Genomic DNA, 17853 nt, shown 5'->3' with positions numbered 1-17853 from the left:
ATTGAATTTCTTTAAATATTTTTGTTCATCTGAAAGCATGCAGCTATAAGTTTATTATATACATGTATTGTTAGAAAAGAGGATGGAGGATCTAGCGGCAGAATATGATCTAGGTCGGAGACATTTAGCTAACATAATGAGTCTGGATGAGGATGAACTAACACCTGCCAGAGTTAGAGTATGCTTTCTTTCTTATATTTGTTATCATATTTTACAGCTCACCATTCATATTTACAGCTTACCATTCATATTTACAGCTCACCATTCATATTTACAGCTTACCATTCATATTTACAGCTCACCATTCATACATTTACAGCTCACTATTGTAAAACATTGATCTTTTTGCATAGGATAAAAGCCCGCCAAACAGATAGGCATCTTTAAACTTCACAAAACTGTTGAAAATTTTCAATTTTGTCATTAAAATCCCCAAGACTACACATGTGAGGATTTTTCCAAATTAGCTTAACTATTCTAGGCATGAATGATTTTTTATGAAAAACCACTAAAATTAATTATTATCTGAATAAAAAATGGAAAATTTTGTTAAATTTTATCAATATTCTATCACTTACTTTGTTAATTTTTCCTAAGGAATTCTGTTTACATACAATAATCATGTGTGTTAAATAACATAGTCATTTTTGGTTACAATTCTTTCAAGGATCAACCGTAACATTATGGAAATACAAATGTAACATAATTTTAATGTTGATATTTTTTTACATACTTCAGATTTCCTTTATTCCAATTTAATATTTTATATATATCTAAGAGTTTTAATGTTGATAGTTTTTTCTATTTTTTTAGATACAGCAGATTTCCTTTATTCCAATTATATATATAGCTATTACTTCTTTTTATTTACAGGAGGCCATTGCCTATCTCTTACCATCGGGACTTCATAACAAAAATGCCAGACCATTGATGGAGGTCAGTTTAGCATTAAATTATTAAGTGTTTACATCAATATATGTTTCTTTATATTTATTTTGCAACTATTTTGCATCAAACAATGTTTATTCAATGTCTTTATTTTGCAACTTGTTGATGTGCCAAATAATAGAAAATAAATGAAAGTTGCGGTTAGTTATTATTTTTTAGCTCTATTATTTTGAAGCACTGAGTAAAGTGGAGCACACTGTCTATGGACAGGTCTTATTTTATCATGTTTTCACTGTTAAATTAGATCCAGTTTATCTTAATCAGTGTAAAGGCTGCTGTTATAAGTCATGTGCAGCAACAATTGCCTCGTGTAATATTCAAAGTACAGCTCTTGATTTATTATAAACCGCCTATAATATAATACTATATTTGAATTGAACTTTTTAACGTTGAGTTTATAGCCATGGATAATTATTTTGTTATTGACATCCAGGTTTCTTTATTTTTCAGCATCCTTCATTTTATATCCCTCACCTGAAAGGTCAGTTATAATATTTAAATATCTGTTCTGTGTTCAATTTACATGTATATTTTTAACCAATGCTTAAAATTCTAAGGATTGGATTGTTAACCACCCATATATAAGCCCTTTTCGAAATTTTTAAATAAAAAAATTATAGAATTTCTAACCCCAGTTTGTATTTTTATAACATTGTAGATAACAACAGTAAATAATATGAGAGGGACACACGACAATGCCGGAACAAGTTAAAATTTTTATTTAAAACCTACTAGTTCTGGGTACTCACTTCCTTTTTTCAAAGTCAACATTGGTCAAAGATTATAGGTGTATTTTGTTATAGCTGATGTGACACTCTAACTGTGATTGTTGGAACTTTAGTTTCTATTTACCGTGGTTTCAGTTTTATAAATCAGCTATATAGAATCTGGTCAGAGTGATTAGGTGATGCAAACTGACCGGAGTCTGCCTGACTTTATACTGGTGGCCAGGGCAAGTCATTGTTCCTTTTAAAAGTCAAGGGTTGATAAAATTCACACCAATGTAAATGAAGATATTTACTGTAACAATTCTATGAAACTATATTATAAGTTTTCGTACAGACCCACACTGTTCATGTTCATTTTCAGTCTCTGAATAATTTAGATTTCATTTCATAGCTCTTTTTACTACACCATAGTAGGGAGAAAGTTCCACCAATACTGTAGATTATATTACTTTAAAAAACTTTGATCAGTACATCATACATGGTTACTAATATTGTTATGCCATATATTTTAAAACCATATTTAATTTCAAACCTTGCATACTTTCAGTTACGATTCCAGTATGATTTTATATGTCCATTTGTATGTGTCAATGTCATAAAAAGTTGAACCTCTAAAGTTCAATTTGAATTTTCACTGTCTTTTCTTCATCATCGTGTTGTTGTTATTATTTACAGGAGAGGAGTTTGATATGACAGGAAGACCTCATCACTACTTGTATTATACACTTAAACCTAACTACTTTGAACTAATGCATGTAAGTAAAATGATATAATGAATATACTTGAAGTAATGCATGTAAGTACAATATTGAAAATATATATGAAAACAAATAAACATTTCTCCTTTACTTAGTAAAATCTATGCTGTAGTGTAATTTATGCTGTAGGGTTTGAGTTTTTAGCATACATGGCATAATTTGTCAATGTTTTTTTCCCCCAGATTTTGTGTCAGTCTCGTTGGCAAAGTGTGAAAGATCACAAATGAAAATATATCTTGCACTTTTTAGCTCGACTATTCGATAAGAATAAGTAGAGCAATTGAAGTCACCCTAGCGTCGGCATCAGTGTCGGCGTAACCACTTATGTTAAAGTTTTTGTAATACCTCAAATATTTTCAAAGTCCATTGACATATGGCTTTGAAACTTTGCACACTTGTTCACCATCATGACCCCAACCTGTAGACAGGAGGAGGTAACTGTATCAAGCATTTTGACAGAATTATGCCCCTTTTTCGACTTAGAATTTACGTTAAAGTTTTTGTAATACCTCAAATATTTTCAAAGTCCATTGACATATGGCTTTGAAACTTTGCACACTTGTTCACCATCATGACCCCAACCTGTAGACAGGAGGAGGTAACTGTATCAAGCATTTTGACAGAATTATGCCCCTTTTTCGACTTAGAATTTACGTTAAAGTTTTTGTAATACCTCAAATATTGTCAAAGTCCATTGACATGTGACTTTGAAACTTTGCACACTTGTTCACAAGCATGACCCCAAACTGTAAACAGGAGGAGGTAACTGTATCAAGCATTTTGACAGAATTATGCCCCTTTTTCAACTTAGAATTTACGTTAAAGTTTTTGTAATACCTTAAATATTTTCAAAGTCCATTGACATATGGCTTTGAAACTTTGTACACTTGTTCACCATCATGACCCCAACCTGTAGACAGGGGGAGGTAACTGTAACTGTATCAAGCATTTTGACAGAATTATGCCCCTTTTTTTCGACTTAGAATTTATGTTAAAGTTTTTGTAATACCTCAAATATTTTCAAAGTCCATTGACATATGGCTTTGAAACTTTGTACACTTGTTCACCATCATAACCCAAACCTGTAGACAGGAGGAGGTAACTGTATCAAGCATTTTGACAGAATTATGCCCCTTTTTCGACTTAGAATTTATGTTAAAGTTTTTGTAATACCTCAAATATTTTCAAAGTCCATTGACATATGGCTTTGAAACTTTGCACACTTGTTCACCATCATGACCCCAACCTGTAGACAGAGGGAGGTAACTGTATCAAGCATTTTGACAGAATTATGCCCCTTTTTGACTTAGAATTTACGTTAAAGTTTTTGTAATACCTCAAATATTTTCAAAGTCCATTGACATATGGCTTTGAAACTTTGCATACTTGTTCACCATCATGACCTCAACCTGTAGACAGGGGGAGGTAACTGTATCAAGCATTTTGACAGAATTATGCCCCTTTTTCAACTTAGAATTTTCGTTAAAGTTTTTGTAATACCTGAAAAAAAAGTCCATTGACATATGGCTTTGAAACTTTGCATACTTGTTCACCATCATGACCCCAAACTGTAGACAGGTGGAGGTAACTGTATCAAGCATTTTGACAGAATTATGCCCCTTTTTCGACTTAGAATTTTCGTTAAAGTTTTTGTAATACCTCAAATATTTTCAAAGTCCATTGACATATGGCTTTGAAACTTTGCATACCTGTTCACCATCATGACCCCAAACTGTAGACAGGTGGAGGTAACTGTATCAAGCATTTTGACAGAATTATGTCCCTTTTCCGACTTAGAATTTACGTTAAAGTTTTTGTAATACCTCAAATATTTTCAAAGTCCATTGACATATGGCTTTGAAACTTTGCACACTTGTTCACCATCATGACCCAAACCTGTAGACAGGAGGAGGTAACTCTATCATGCATTTTGACAGAATAATGCCCCTTTTTCGACTTAGAATTTTCGTTAAAGTTTTTGTAATACCTGAAAAAAAAGTCCATTGACATATGGCTTTGAAACAAGATGAAATTTTATACTCTTTGAGAGCATAATAGGACTCTCTCCAAGGCCTATAACTGTAACATGGATTTAAAGAAAAAAATTTCCCTTTTGTTAACTTAGGAAATTTTACATTATCAAGGCTTTCTTACTATCAGGCACTAAGAATAGTCCAGCGTTGCTGTCCTACCGACAGCTCTTGTTGAATAAAGGTCAAATAATAAATGACCAGCAAAAATTGGCCTGTCTAAATAGATTCTCAGGGAATCAATTTTGCAAGTACACTGCCGATTTACAACAGTGCAGCGTATAACTCTTACACATGGAAGTAAATAATATACTTGTTATAATCCCTTTAAGGTTGACTTTTTTTTTCGAAGAAGAAAATAGAGGTGTTATTACAGCCATGATGGCGTTCCCATGGCATTGGGAAAACTTAAACCTTGATCATAACTTTACATCTCTGAATGGTGGGGAATTTTTACCATTTTTGGGGAAAAAAAGGTGGCAAATGAGGCCGAATATTTTGGCCAAAAAACACTGTTTTCTATGGGTTTGAATATTTAGTGCAGTTTATGCTATGGGTTGGAATTGTTAATGGACTAGTAATTCATGCTGTAGGTTTGAATTGTTCGCTTTGAGTTTTAATAAGTGAGACTATAATGTCCCTCGGCATTTGTTTTGTGCATGTTCAAAATAGTCACCGTGACTCCATGTCCTAAGGTGTTGATGGGGTCCTTACAGTGACTTAAGTCGTTCTCAACTCGACCTTACAGCGTCCATGACATTTCTACTGCGTCCTAAGTCACCCTGAGAATGTAGTAAGGTGGATAGTCCGATGTGACGGGGGTATAAAACTATAAACTATATATCTATTTCTTCCAGACATTGGCAGTGAAACATGAATCTATGAAGAGATCTGTCAGCCAGAAAGAAGAAAGAGAACATGTTATACAGTAAGTCTTATTCTTTCTCTCTTTTATTTTTTTTCTCAGAAAAATCTTTATTTGGTGTTAGCTGTTAAAATAAAGTACTTTATTTTTTTCTCAGACTTCGTGATTTCAACTAACAGCAATATACTTGTTTGGCCTTCATTGAAGTTTGTTCAACTTTATAGTACTTATTAGGGTAGGCTTGTTGGGGTAACAAAAGGGAAAAATATGAAAATTTATTAAATTGTTTTTATTTGTATTAATACATTATATTAATGTAAGATATAATTAAATTACAGAGAACAAAAGCGTGTAATATGGATAGATTATGAAAAATTTAAAGATTTGTTTCCAACAGAAAGATTGAATGAGCATCATGTAAGTATTTTTAGACTGTATAAAATGATACCACCTTTCCAACATACACAATGTGTAATTGACTGCATTATGAAGAAAGAGATATGTATGTACAAAAAAACAAAAACAAAATAAACCTAATCAAACAGATAATCTGACATTGTTATATATATGTAAACATAAACAACATATATAAATTCATAGGTTTGTCCAAGCACCATTAGGGCTTATTTTACCACACCTAAACATTTGAGATATGCAGGCTGTCCAGCACCTTCTGACAAAAAATAAGGGCAAATTTTAGGGCAAAATAAAAGAAATTTTAGGGCTAAAATTAGGAATTTTAGGGTAAGTAAAAGAAATTTTAGGGCTAAAATTTGGAATTTTATAACTAAATTATGGCCCCCAAAAGACCATGATATGGGCTCAACTTTGCATATTTGACACAAAAGTAACTCACAAATAAAGCTCTTAAGTTCAGTTATAGCAAAGGTGTCTACCAGTGTTCCATAGTCACCAGTAAATAAATGTACTCACTGGTCAACAGCCTTTAACTCCCTACTCTGAATTAGAAGAGCTGAAAAACTACATTATAACATAACTAGAATGAAAACATTTTTAAAATTATAAGAATCCCAGAACAACCAATATTCAATTAGTTAAGCTGTTTGTAGCCGGGGAAATTTTGCTTTAAATTTATTTTAGCTATAAATGCATTTATCAACATTTATTCATTTTAAGGTTGGTACATTTTCAACAAGTCTTGATCTTTTTTAGAAAAACAATAAAAAAGATTTGACCAACTCAGGTCATTCCCAGGAATATTTTAACCTAACTTCAAACAGCAGGATTAACACAACTGAAGAATTTGTTCAAGATACATTAGGGCTACTAAATTTTTTAGAAAATTTCACAAAAGTGCCAGTCTATTCAATGATTTTCAACAGTCTTTTTCAAGATTTAAAAAAAAACTTACATTGAATGTTAAATGTATATGTACAGTGTGCATTGCATTGATATGACTAATGTTAATGTGTACAAAAAGGGCAGCTGAAGGTGTCACTTCTTAGTACACTAATTGGATCGCAAAATGGTAAAAGCATCCAATCATTACATTTATCTTCCCACTTTATAATATTACCAAGTATGGAAACTTGTCTATATCTGCCAGCTGGTATCACTTACAAAAGATCTAATATACAGTCATCACTTGAAAATAACTGGATTACAAATCAAAATTTTATTAATAAGGACCCCTACATAAATTCTGATGAATATTAGTGGTACATCATATAAATAGTTGTTTTAAAAACACATAAGACTGAGGTAAATGGTAAAACTCTGTTAAGCCATTACTTTATAAAAACTTTAACTTGCATGGAAATTCTTTTATCTCTATTTTTAACAAGTGACTATTATGATATAGTCAAAATTGAACAATTTTCATTGTTCAATTGAAAACAGTTTCTTATTGTTTTTCTGATAATTAATCAAGTATGGCATTTCTGCAGGAGTTGAATTAAATACAACATATGACTTTATGTTATTTTGTCAGCCACTGACTGTGTTCTAATTTAGATTATGATTGAATAATGGTTGTTTCCAGATATGTTTATATCAAAAGATAAAAAAATAGGAATTTAAGTGAAAAAATAGGGCATTTTTAGGAATTCCCTTTGAATTTTTCTATTTTTTAGGAATTTTAGCCAAACTGAGAAAAATTAGGATTTTTTAGGAATTTTAGGGACGCTGGACAGCCTGGATATGGAGATCAGACTTGGTCTGTCATATGTAACAGTGTTATACAGAATCTTCCTAATTCACATAACCAGTTGTGAGGATCTGATACAGGAAGAACAAAATTTCTAGGTTTTCTGTATTAGAGATTCCTGGCGTGATTTTAATGCTGTACAGTTGATTTACGATATCTTAAATTTCAAGGAACCAGGCTTTTTGCTTTGAGATAACTGTTGAAGTTTTGGTCCAAAGTAGAATTAAAATATATAGATTAAAAAAGATTTTTGATAAGGCTTTAAAAATTCTTTCAATTGCTTAGAAATGCAAAGAAAGTGAGTTTGAGTTAATGAAAGTCAACCATATTTTCTGAATAAGGTGCTCTATGTGTTGAAATGGTTCCATTTCTGTATGAGCTGTTGCTGACAGTTAAATGTTTAAATAATGAATATTCTGTACTATAAGTACCTCACATAATTGTTTATATATCTATTTATTTTCAGCATAAGCGTTTTGTAGCATTATTACAGAGAATGTACGACCACCCACTTGCATCGCGTAATCAACAATTTTTTGATAAATATTTGAAAGGAGGATCTTCATTATCAGCAACTCCTAGAAAACCTAGAGAAGCAGTAGTATGTCAATTTTCCTAACAATATATATACACTTGGATTTATATATAATTATATAATTGATATGAAATTTGTTATCAGAAAGTAGTATGCCAAAATGTTTTACAACATACACTTGTTTTTATATATAATTTTGTTATCAAGAAATCAGGATATGTTCTTTGTTCCTCCTAGAGCCAACAGTTTCTACCCATGTGACCAGTGCAGACCAAAATCAACGGACACTTTTGTGCCCAGGGATCATGATTGGCACTGTTTTCTAATTCAGTCGATATATATTTTGAAAATTTTCCCTAGAAATAATGATTGGTTTTGTCTAGATTGAAAGATTGACTAGTAAATCTAAGATATTTTGAATGGAAACGGTTTGAGATAAAAATTAATGATGTACATGATTATTTTCAGTTGTATCAAGATAAAGATGGGAGGGACTATTCCCTTGCAAAAGGTTTCTTTTTTATTATTTTAATCATATTTCAATTTTACAAACATATTTTCCATAGTCCATTTATTAAAAGCATAAAACATAGTAACTTCAGATAATTGGAAAGAAACCATAGAAACTTCAGAAAATATAAAAAGATAAGTTTTTAACATATGCTGAAATGAATATATATGAACAATAATGGTTTTTATATACATAAAGCTTGAGGCACATTGCTAGTATTTAAAGGACTCTTGTACTAATTATTTGTTTGAAAAGAACATTTCTACACCATTGTGTTGTCATATTTTTCTGATCCTTCGGGATTATTGATTCCAGCACGTTTAAGTGTTGAAAATTGAGTGCCACTCAAGCCGGTGCTAGGGGACGTTAGGGATTTTGCATTTTTTCATGATCCCTCATGTACAGACTAAATTAAACAGAGTCTGCTAATTTTCATGTACTTTTGTTGTGATTAATGCTTCCGAGGGATCACCTGTTTCCAGTTGTTTATAATTGAATTATTACAGGCACTAGAAAGACTGCGAGGGCGTCAGTCAAACTCATCAGTCAAGGTCATGGACATGTCAACATTAATGGAAAAGACATCACTTACTTTGATGAAGTTGTACATAGGTAAGAAAATATATTATATAACTGTACATAAATATATCTTTCTGTATTAAATGCATATATCACTTGCTGAAATATAGGGGCATCCGTGTAGAGGTGTCATCGATAAGGATTTTTGTATCGATATATCGGTAATGAATTATCAGCGATACAGCGATATATTGTTTGCCAGGCTAAATTTTAGCTTTCAAGTCTTTTTAAATGTTTCCTAAGGACAGTGACAAAGCAGTTATATTTAGACAAATGCAAAAAAGATAAACTATGAAAACTTAACAATTTGTTTCTTATTTTATCATATAGCTATAAATGAAAACTAATGACTAGTAACTATAAAGTTTAAAGCCTTTTCCATTTTACTTTAGTTGTAGTTGTTGCTATTACGTAGTTACTGATCATGCTAAATCCCGTCCTTGCCATTCCAATTAAGCCGGTTTTAATTGGCAAATTGTTGTGTTTAGAACCTGAATAATTATTAAAGTTAAACATTTTGTAATCATAATTTTTACAAAGAAACACTGACAAATTTTTCTTGGCATTTTCCCTTTTTAAAATCTGAATTGAGGGGTCTTGACATCCACTTAGCAGACTTGCGAGATTACAACGAAATTAGGCAGCATTCGTTAGAGACACTGGGAGGTAACTTTGGCATTGATTTCTGTTTTCATTTCAGAAAAAAATGTTTCTGGCTTCCATAACTTTATATGTCGCTTTTATTTTAACGTTTTGCGACAGTAAACATGTCTATCAGTTCTATAAAACCTGTTAGCTGAAGTCTCTTTAGCTAGAAATATATGTGCATTCGATATCCGATATTTAAAAAATGGAATCGATATCGAATCGGATAACAAAGATCGTTGATACACCGATATCGATTGAATCGATGACACCCTTACATCCGTGTCTGAGTCGTTAAGGTTGATTACTTCAAACCACTTGCCATGCGTCTTCTGATTTTTTGTGTGAGATACTATCCAGCTAGCTTATGGAGCATCGGTGGTTCTACATGGGTACCCGTTTTTGCCTAAAATAATGAACAGAGAGACACCTGAGGTCTTCCTCAACCAGTAAAGCTGGGAAGTTGCCATATGATCTGTGCTGTTTTGGTGCAATGTTTAACCTAATAATGAAAAAAAATATAACCTGTACTATACTTGAGACGATCCAGAATGATGCATTATGCCAATTTTGTTATGGTTAAATATATTATTATACCCCCACCACATAATGTTGAGGGGGCTTTACTGAAAATATTTTGTCATGCCTGTCTGTTCCCATTGTGTCCACATTGGAAAAATGATACTTCTTACAATGCCATCATATACTATTCACTGTTGATTCAGTTCATCATGATTGTGACTGCATTGTCCCCCCACCAACAAAAAAAAGAAGAAGAATTTTAATAATAATCCAGCGGGCAATTACCTAAAATGAAATTTAGGACATTCAGGAAATATAAGTTAAGCCATTTGACTGCAAATTTCATGCTCAATTCTTTACGATATCCCTCTCTCGCAACTTTTCTATCAAGTTGATGAGATTTAATAAAGGCTGGGGCATCAAGTTACGACTCATTTCTAGTATTATTCAATATGTATATCATGTGTATTTCAGAAAAGCTATATTAGCTCCCCTACAGTTGTGTGAATGTATTGACAAGTTTGATATTGAAGTAAGACTTGCTCCTGCTGGACCGTCTGCTGATGCCGGGGCTATTAGACTCGCTATTGCTAGAACACTCCTAGCTTTTATTACACCTGAAATGAGACAAAAACTTAGATTTGGTAAGTTCTTTGTATGGTTTTATAATTTTTATATGCCCGAAAAAATTGGCTCACAGTATTCAAACTTCATAGGATGATTGTCCATAATTGGTAGAAGACTACAACTTGATGGTGGTGCTTTGAAAACAGCAACTGTATATATATGAATGTTCTTCAGCTATAAAGGGGGATTGCTTTTTGAAGGAGGTAATACTGTATTTAATTCCTATGTCTTACAAATGTTTCATCCTTACTTACAAAAAAAAAAACACTTTTGGGTACAGTATATAATGCTCCGCCTAGCAGTGCTCTTGTTTAATTTATGTCAGAGCAGCAATGGTTTGGTCATATGTTGCGATCATTAAGTTGTGCTGGGAACATTAGGTATTGCTCTGTGTACTTGTTATTATTTGGCACTTTTACATAGCCACCATCTTGTCATGTTGCAAGATAGCTTTCCACATTGAAAGGCACATACATTTATCAAATCTTACTGAATTCAAACCTATTGTATTAATTAAGAAAAAAAGAAATTAAGATAACATACCTCAGTATTGTGCATCTTGCCTAAGATAGACTTGTTCTGGTCTCACGGTTATAAAAAAGAGTTCTGTCTCGAATCTCAGGATTTTCATTGGTCAGTGTACATCATTTGGCAGTTTCTAACCAATGAAATCCTGAGATCTGGGTTTGATGTTAGAGAATTTTTTAAACCTCAGACCCAGGTCTGTGTAATGAATTATGTCTTTAAATGTTTACTGTTTTACAAACCAATTTTACACTCAACTTCAGTACATTGTTTTTTTGAATTACATGTATACTGAACCAAAAAAGAAACTTTCGCAAAGTATGTGCCAGTTGTTCAAGGGTACCACTTAGATGTACACACTTATATACATGTAGTAGCTTGTAAAACTCGTTTTATTTGCAAAATCGGTCAGCTAATCCCCGTATAAAAGCCCGATATGTTTATTCATGGTAAAAATCGAGTTTCAAAAGGATTGAAAAACTGTACTAACATATCTACATTCAAACTTGGAGAAAGTTTCTTTTTTGTTTCAGTATATTTGTCTTCATAATGATATGAATCAGATTTTTAAGTGTTTCTCTAAAACATGCTAAATAAATGATTGTAATTATAAGCAAAATCAGATTTTAATAATTTTGTTTATGGTTCAGGTTCTTTTATTGTTTACATTCTCTCTATGAATTACCAATTATTTACTTTATCCAGCTGGATTTCTCACTAGAGATCCCAGAGTCAAGGAAAGAAAAAAGCCAGGTCAGGAAAAAGCCAGAAAGAAATTCACATGGTAATTTATATTAAACACTTCTAAAGTTTGAATTAAATGCTCTGGCTATTGTATTAAAATTATTTATGAATTGCTCTTGCTCTATCAATTCAACATATTATTTTTTTGTTCCTTAAAGGGACCTGAATTTTGTTTTTTTAATCAATGTCAGTGTTTTAGTTAATAACCAAAAAACAACTCTTAATTTATATGAAAGAAGTTTTTCAGCATTCTTTGTTTGGATATTTATAGCCAAAGGGTATTTTTTTTTCTCAATTGAGAAGATGCCCAAGTCTCTTGTTATAGGGGAAAAATTATTGCTATAAATGCTAATTTGGGAATTAAAAAAAACAGTGATGTAGGTTAAGATGTTTGTGAAACTGCATGATTTTAAAGAAAATTTTGATTGGGAAGTGGCCTTTGCTAGGAAAACTGCATGATTTTAAAGAAAATTTTGATTGGGAAGTGGCCTTTGCTAGGAAAACTGCATGATTTTAAAGAAAATTTTGATTGGGAAGTGGCCTTTGCTAGGAAAACTGCATGATTTTAAAGAAAATTTCAATTGGGAAGTGGCCTTTGCTAGGAAAACTGCATGATTTTAAAGAAAATTTTGATTGGGAAGTGGCCTTTGCTAGGAAAACTGCATGATTTTAAAGAAAATTTTGATTGGGAAGTGGCCTTTGCTAGGAAAACTGCATGATTTTAAAGAAAATTTCAATTGGGAAGTGGCCTTTGCTAGGAAAACTGCATGATTTCAAAGAAAATTTCAATTGGGAAGTGGCCTTTGCTAGGAAAACTGCATGATTTTAAAGAAAATTTCAATTGGGAAGTGGCCTTTGCTAGGAAAACTGCATGATTTTAAAGAAAATTTCAATTGGGAAGTGGCCTTTGATAAGCTTCTGTTTTAAAAGGTGCAAAATCACTGAAGGGCGCATTAAATGTACCATTTTTATACGCCCGTTTGAAAAACGGGACGTATTATGGGAACGCCCCTGGCGGGCGGGCGGTCGGGCGGGCGGGCGGACGGGCGGCGTCCAATTTTGTCCGGAGCATATCTCCAACATGTATGGAGGGATTTTAATGAAACTTCATAGAAATGTTCACCACTATGAGGAGCAGTGTCGCGCACATGAACCAGGTCTCTAGGTCAAAGGTCAAGGTCACACTTAGAGGTCATTGAAAAATGCTTGTCCGGAGCAAAACTTCCACATGTATAGAGGGATTTCAATATTACTTGGCACAAATGTTCACCATTGTGAGGCGGAGTGTCGCGTGCAAGATTCAGGTCCTTGCGGCCAAGGTCAAGGTCACACATAGAGGTCAAAGTTCAGATAAAAATATGAAGATGTGTATATGGACCATTTAGTCATCATTTATTGACGGATTGTAACACAAATGGTCATTATCAAGACTATGGCTGTGATACATATAATTTAGGTCAATATATACAAGGTCAAGGTCACTAAAGATGATAAAATATCCAGATTTTGTAAATAGAATTTAATCAAAGGGCGACAACAAAGTTATTACTTTGTTCATAAATGACTTACACAATTACTCCCCTTGATCTTTCAATTCTAAAAATAGAATTTAATCAAAGGGCATAAAATAATCCTCTTTCTTGGACTTGAGTAGTTCTAAAGAATGTAACATTTATTTACACATGTTGCATTCATTGGTCAAGATTCTTAACTGTGATAACTATGGTGTTCTGTAGACTTGGTATTTGTTCATAAAGATCATACAGTAATTACCTTATCAAATGTAAATACTTTCCCATAGAAATTTAATTATATTTTAATTTTCAAGTAAATATCAGTTCAGCTCATTCAAAAATTAAGAATTGTAATGAAATGTATTTCCCTAGAATAAAATCTTAAATCAGAATTTTTTAGTTATTAAATTACAATTACATGTACTTTTTATCTTCCCTACTGATTTGTTTTAAGGTTCATTTAACAACACAGTGCCAAGGATAAAAACTTGCTTGCTAGATAACACTTATCCATAATGCCCCCATCTCCATCTAAAGCTTTCGTAAACGGGCGTATTTTGTGACTATGGCACCCTTGTTCAAGTTAGTATTTTACATCAAAATAAATATATGAAGTGTGTCATTCAGTTCATTGTAATAATTGATGACAATTTCCATGCTAATGTGGACTGTTCATTCATTGATTGTGAAATCTAATTGATTTTTTTTCTGTATTTCAGGAAAAGAAGATAAATTCACTATCTCACTTGTATGTGGATATACATTCGCCTCAAATTATCATGTACAAATGATACTGCAGACAGATTTTTAATAGAACAATAAACTAAGCATTTTGAAAACGTCAATGAAGAAAAATCTTTAAAGTGGATTGAAAACTTTGTTTCATAAGAAACTTCACAGAGGAAATCATGCTGAAATTATTTGAGAAGAAAAATTTATCTGTTAGTATACAGACCTGCCAAATTTAGCAAACCATGTGGCGTGAAATTTTTAATTGTAACACTGAATATGCAACTGTTAAAATTTTGGATGAAAGATATGAATTATTCGTTCAATGTTTTAAAATAATTCAACTGATGCTCAAAAGATAGTTTGTACTGACAGTAAATTACATTTGAAACATTATTGAAGCTACCATTGACCAATAAAGAGCTGTTATCTATTTTGTAATTTGTCACCTACGTTACCTTCAAGCTACAAGGTTCAAAGTTGGCCAGTGACTTCTGCAGGAAGGAATTGGTTAAACTATTGGCCCTGAAGATGTGTTAAGCTACTTTTAAAGGTTTGAATAAAATATGTTCTGGATGTAAAAAATTGCTGTTGTTTTTTATTTACTGAGTAAAATGACAATAATCAGCCCCAAGGACAGAATATTCTCATTATAGTGTATTACTGACTAGCATACAATACTTCAGTGGAAAGTGTTGTTGGTCTCCAGTAACAAGAATCTCGAAGCTGGATGACTTTCTTTTACTACATGATTTCAGGAAAAGTCAGCCAATGTCAGATGTTCTCATCTATGGTGTGGAAGTTTGCAGTTAATGTGGAGAAGGTTACTCGAGTTGATAAACTTTTTATCTCAAAATCATAATTTCTGACTGAAAATCTTATGAGACAACTGAATATGACCAGCCAGTAAAACTGATTGATGAAAATAATTTGCTCCATTAATCAGGTCATCTGTTTAAAACTGGATTTCTAGTGTGTAATGTACAGAGGTATTCCAGGTCTCTGTTTGATTATAAATTATATATGTAGCTTTCCTTGAACATTTAAATTGTTCAACGCTGATTTAATTTTTCATTAGTCAAAGATCAAATGCAATAGTTCCTATACTTCTAAATCATAATACTGAAATCAGTTGACAGTTTGAGCTGGTCAGACTGTATAGTAATACAGAGCAAACTGGCTTGGCTCTATTATAGATGGCCTGTCATTAACTGACTACGAGGGTTAAATAATTTTCCCTGAAGTTTACCATAACAAGAGGGCCATGATGGCCCTGGATCGCTCCCCTGACCCATCAACCGCATCCAAGCAATGTCTTAGACAAGCATCCTAGCCAAGTTTGATGACAATTGAGTCAAAAATGTGACCTCTATTGTGTTAAAAAGGTTTTCCATATTTGGGCAAAGTGACCTCATTTTTGACTGAAGATGACCCATATTCAAAGTTGACCTAGAAATCATCAAAACAACCTTCATGACAAATTTCCAGGATATTTGGATCAAAACTGCAGCCACTAGTGTTAAAAAGCTTTTTCTATTTTTAGCTTCTGTGACCTAGTTTTTGACCGGAGATGACCCATCTTCAAACTTGACCTAGAAATCATCATAACAACCTTCCTGACAAATTTCCAGAACATTTGGATCAAAACTGCAGCCACTAGAGTGTTAAAAAGCTTTTTCTATTTTTATTTCTTGTGACCTAGTTTTTGACCGGATATGACCCATCTTCGAACTTGACCTAGAAATCATCAAAACAAATGTCCAGAATATTTGAATCAAAACTGCAGCCAGTAGAGTGTTAACAAGCTTTTTCTATTTTTAGCTCCTGTGACCTAGTTTTTGATCGTAGATAACCCATCTTCGAACTTGACCTAGAAATTATCAAAACAACCTTCCTGACAAATTTCCAGAATAATTGGATCAAAACTGCAGCCACTAGAGTGTTAACAAACTTTTTCTATTTTTAGCTACGCACGACGGACATAGCCCCATCACTAAACCTCACCTTGACCACTTCATGGTCAGGTGAGCTAAAAATGCGAAGAGTATTTGTACAGTGTACAATATCTAAGTAATTGCAGTAAAGAAACAAACAAATTTTTCATAACAATTTTACTACATGTACTTCACATTAATACAGAATATATTTCATTCAAACTGACATTAAAAAGTAAATGAAAGACGAAATGGGGACAGCATTTTCAAAATAAATCATCTTTTCCGCTTGAACTGCCATTTATAATGGGCAGCTGAATTCTTTGTCTCCTCAGCAACTTTTTTCCTCTTCAAAGATTTATCCTGCAGTAAATATAAAATAAAACGTAATTACTTTATAAACGATTGAATGGACACATTAATTTTATTTTTTCATCAACAACAAAAAACATGAATCATAAACAACATCAACAACTTTAATCTGTATGACATTCTTTACATTTATTGTTGCATCTGGTTGTCAAATTTGAAAATTGGCTAATGTTTTATTTAACTGTATCATTATCTCCCTTTATTTTTTTTTAGAGATTTTTAAGTTTTTTCATGTTCAACAAACAGTCTATATCCATAGAAAACACCCCCATAATCATCCGCGATAAGAACTAAGACATACCAGTAACTGTTTCCTTCGTTCCATTTTCTGTGATATTACACCAAGATGTTTCTCTCGCTGTATTCTCTTCTTTAACTCCTGATATTTCTTCTTTTTCTTCTCTGTTGCACTCTACAACACAAATCACATCTTATTTAATTTATGATATACCAAACTTAAGTTAAAATACTTATAAAGCCATTCAAATTGTGGCTTTACACAATACTTAATAACTTTAAACTTTTGACATTTTTTTTTTCTGGTTAAAGATATACTATGCTCACTTTAGTGGATTTTAGAACAGTTCGTTCAATAATTAAGGGATCAGGATAAAAATTGAGCTACTAACAGTTAATAGCCTGATCAGACTAAACAGATGAGCAGGCTGGTGTGCAGACTGACCGAAACAAAGGCTTATCACTTATGAAACCAGCAGGTTAGGAGTTCAACAATTTTATAAGAAAAAAATACTGTTTAAATTTACCAGAAAGTCTGTCTCATCAATGTCAGCAACAAATTCACCATTCTGTAGGCTTTCAAGAGTTGGACGATTAAATCTTCTACCAACTAGAGCAGGGTGTGTTCTAAAATGCTTTGCAGCATCAAAGTTCTTGGCTGGAATAAATTACATCAAACTATCTATTATACTTTACTATTTATTAATTATTATTACACACTGCCAATATAACTTGACTTTTACAATTTGAACACTACCATAATCATTTACCCACCTTCCAACAAATTATGCAGTCCTTTCATGCACAGAAAAAATTGATTAATTCTAAGGAATGTAAACTTTATTTTTTTCATATAAGTAGTATATAATATGATGGTTCCGGG

General features: G+C 32.5%; 2 protein-coding genes across 2 annotated transcripts; one reads left to right on the top strand and one right to left on the bottom strand.

Moving 5' to 3' along the window:
• Positions 1 to 78: 78 nt before the first annotated feature.
• LOC132720806 (small ribosomal subunit protein uS9m-like) lies at positions 79 to 15012 on the top strand. The gene is made up of 12 exons (XM_060705029.1): positions 79 to 178; positions 874 to 936; positions 1399 to 1429; positions 2352 to 2431; positions 5322 to 5392; positions 5668 to 5746; positions 7963 to 8097; positions 8500 to 8542; positions 9049 to 9154; positions 10763 to 10932; positions 12146 to 12224; positions 14418 to 15012. The coding sequence occupies exons 1-12, from the start codon at positions 83 to 85 to the stop codon at positions 14428 to 14430; spliced, it is 966 nt and encodes a 321-aa protein (XP_060561012.1). The 5' UTR covers positions 79 to 82; the 3' UTR covers positions 14431 to 15012.
• Positions 15013 to 16523: 1511 nt separating this feature from the next.
• On the bottom strand, positions 16524 to 17635 carry LOC132720805 (probable U3 small nucleolar RNA-associated protein 11; the record flags this gene model as incomplete). The annotated part of the gene is made up of 3 exons (XM_060705027.1): positions 16524 to 16724; positions 17035 to 17145; positions 17498 to 17635. Coding segments are annotated over 3 exons (336 nt in total), but the record flags the coding sequence as incomplete, so codon positions are not given.
• Positions 17636 to 17853: the final 218 nt, after the last annotated feature.

This window comes from Ruditapes philippinarum, unplaced genomic scaffold (assembly GCF_026571515.1).
Source record: "Ruditapes philippinarum isolate M1 unplaced genomic scaffold, ASM2657151v2 ctg11858_1_1_1_1, whole genome shotgun sequence".
In the NCBI taxonomy this organism is placed as follows: Eukaryota; Metazoa; Mollusca; class Bivalvia; order Venerida; family Veneridae; genus Ruditapes; species Ruditapes philippinarum.
The sequence above is the reverse complement of the archived record's forward strand: the minus strand, read 5'-3'. Positions and strand labels throughout refer to the sequence as shown.

Excerpts from the sequence above, each read along its gene's own strand:
- LOC132720806 (XM_060705029.1), top strand. The coding sequence starts at position 83 with ATGGAGGATCTAGCGGCAGAATATGATCTAGGTCGGAGACATTTAGCT. Across the intron at positions 179-873 it reads TAACACCTGCCAGAGTTAGA|GAGGCCATTGCCTATCTCTT; the intron begins GTATGCTTTCTT and ends TTTTATTTACAG. Across the intron at positions 1,430-2,351 it reads TTATATCCCTCACCTGAAAG|GAGAGGAGTTTGATATGACA; the intron begins GTCAGTTATAAT and ends TATTATTTACAG.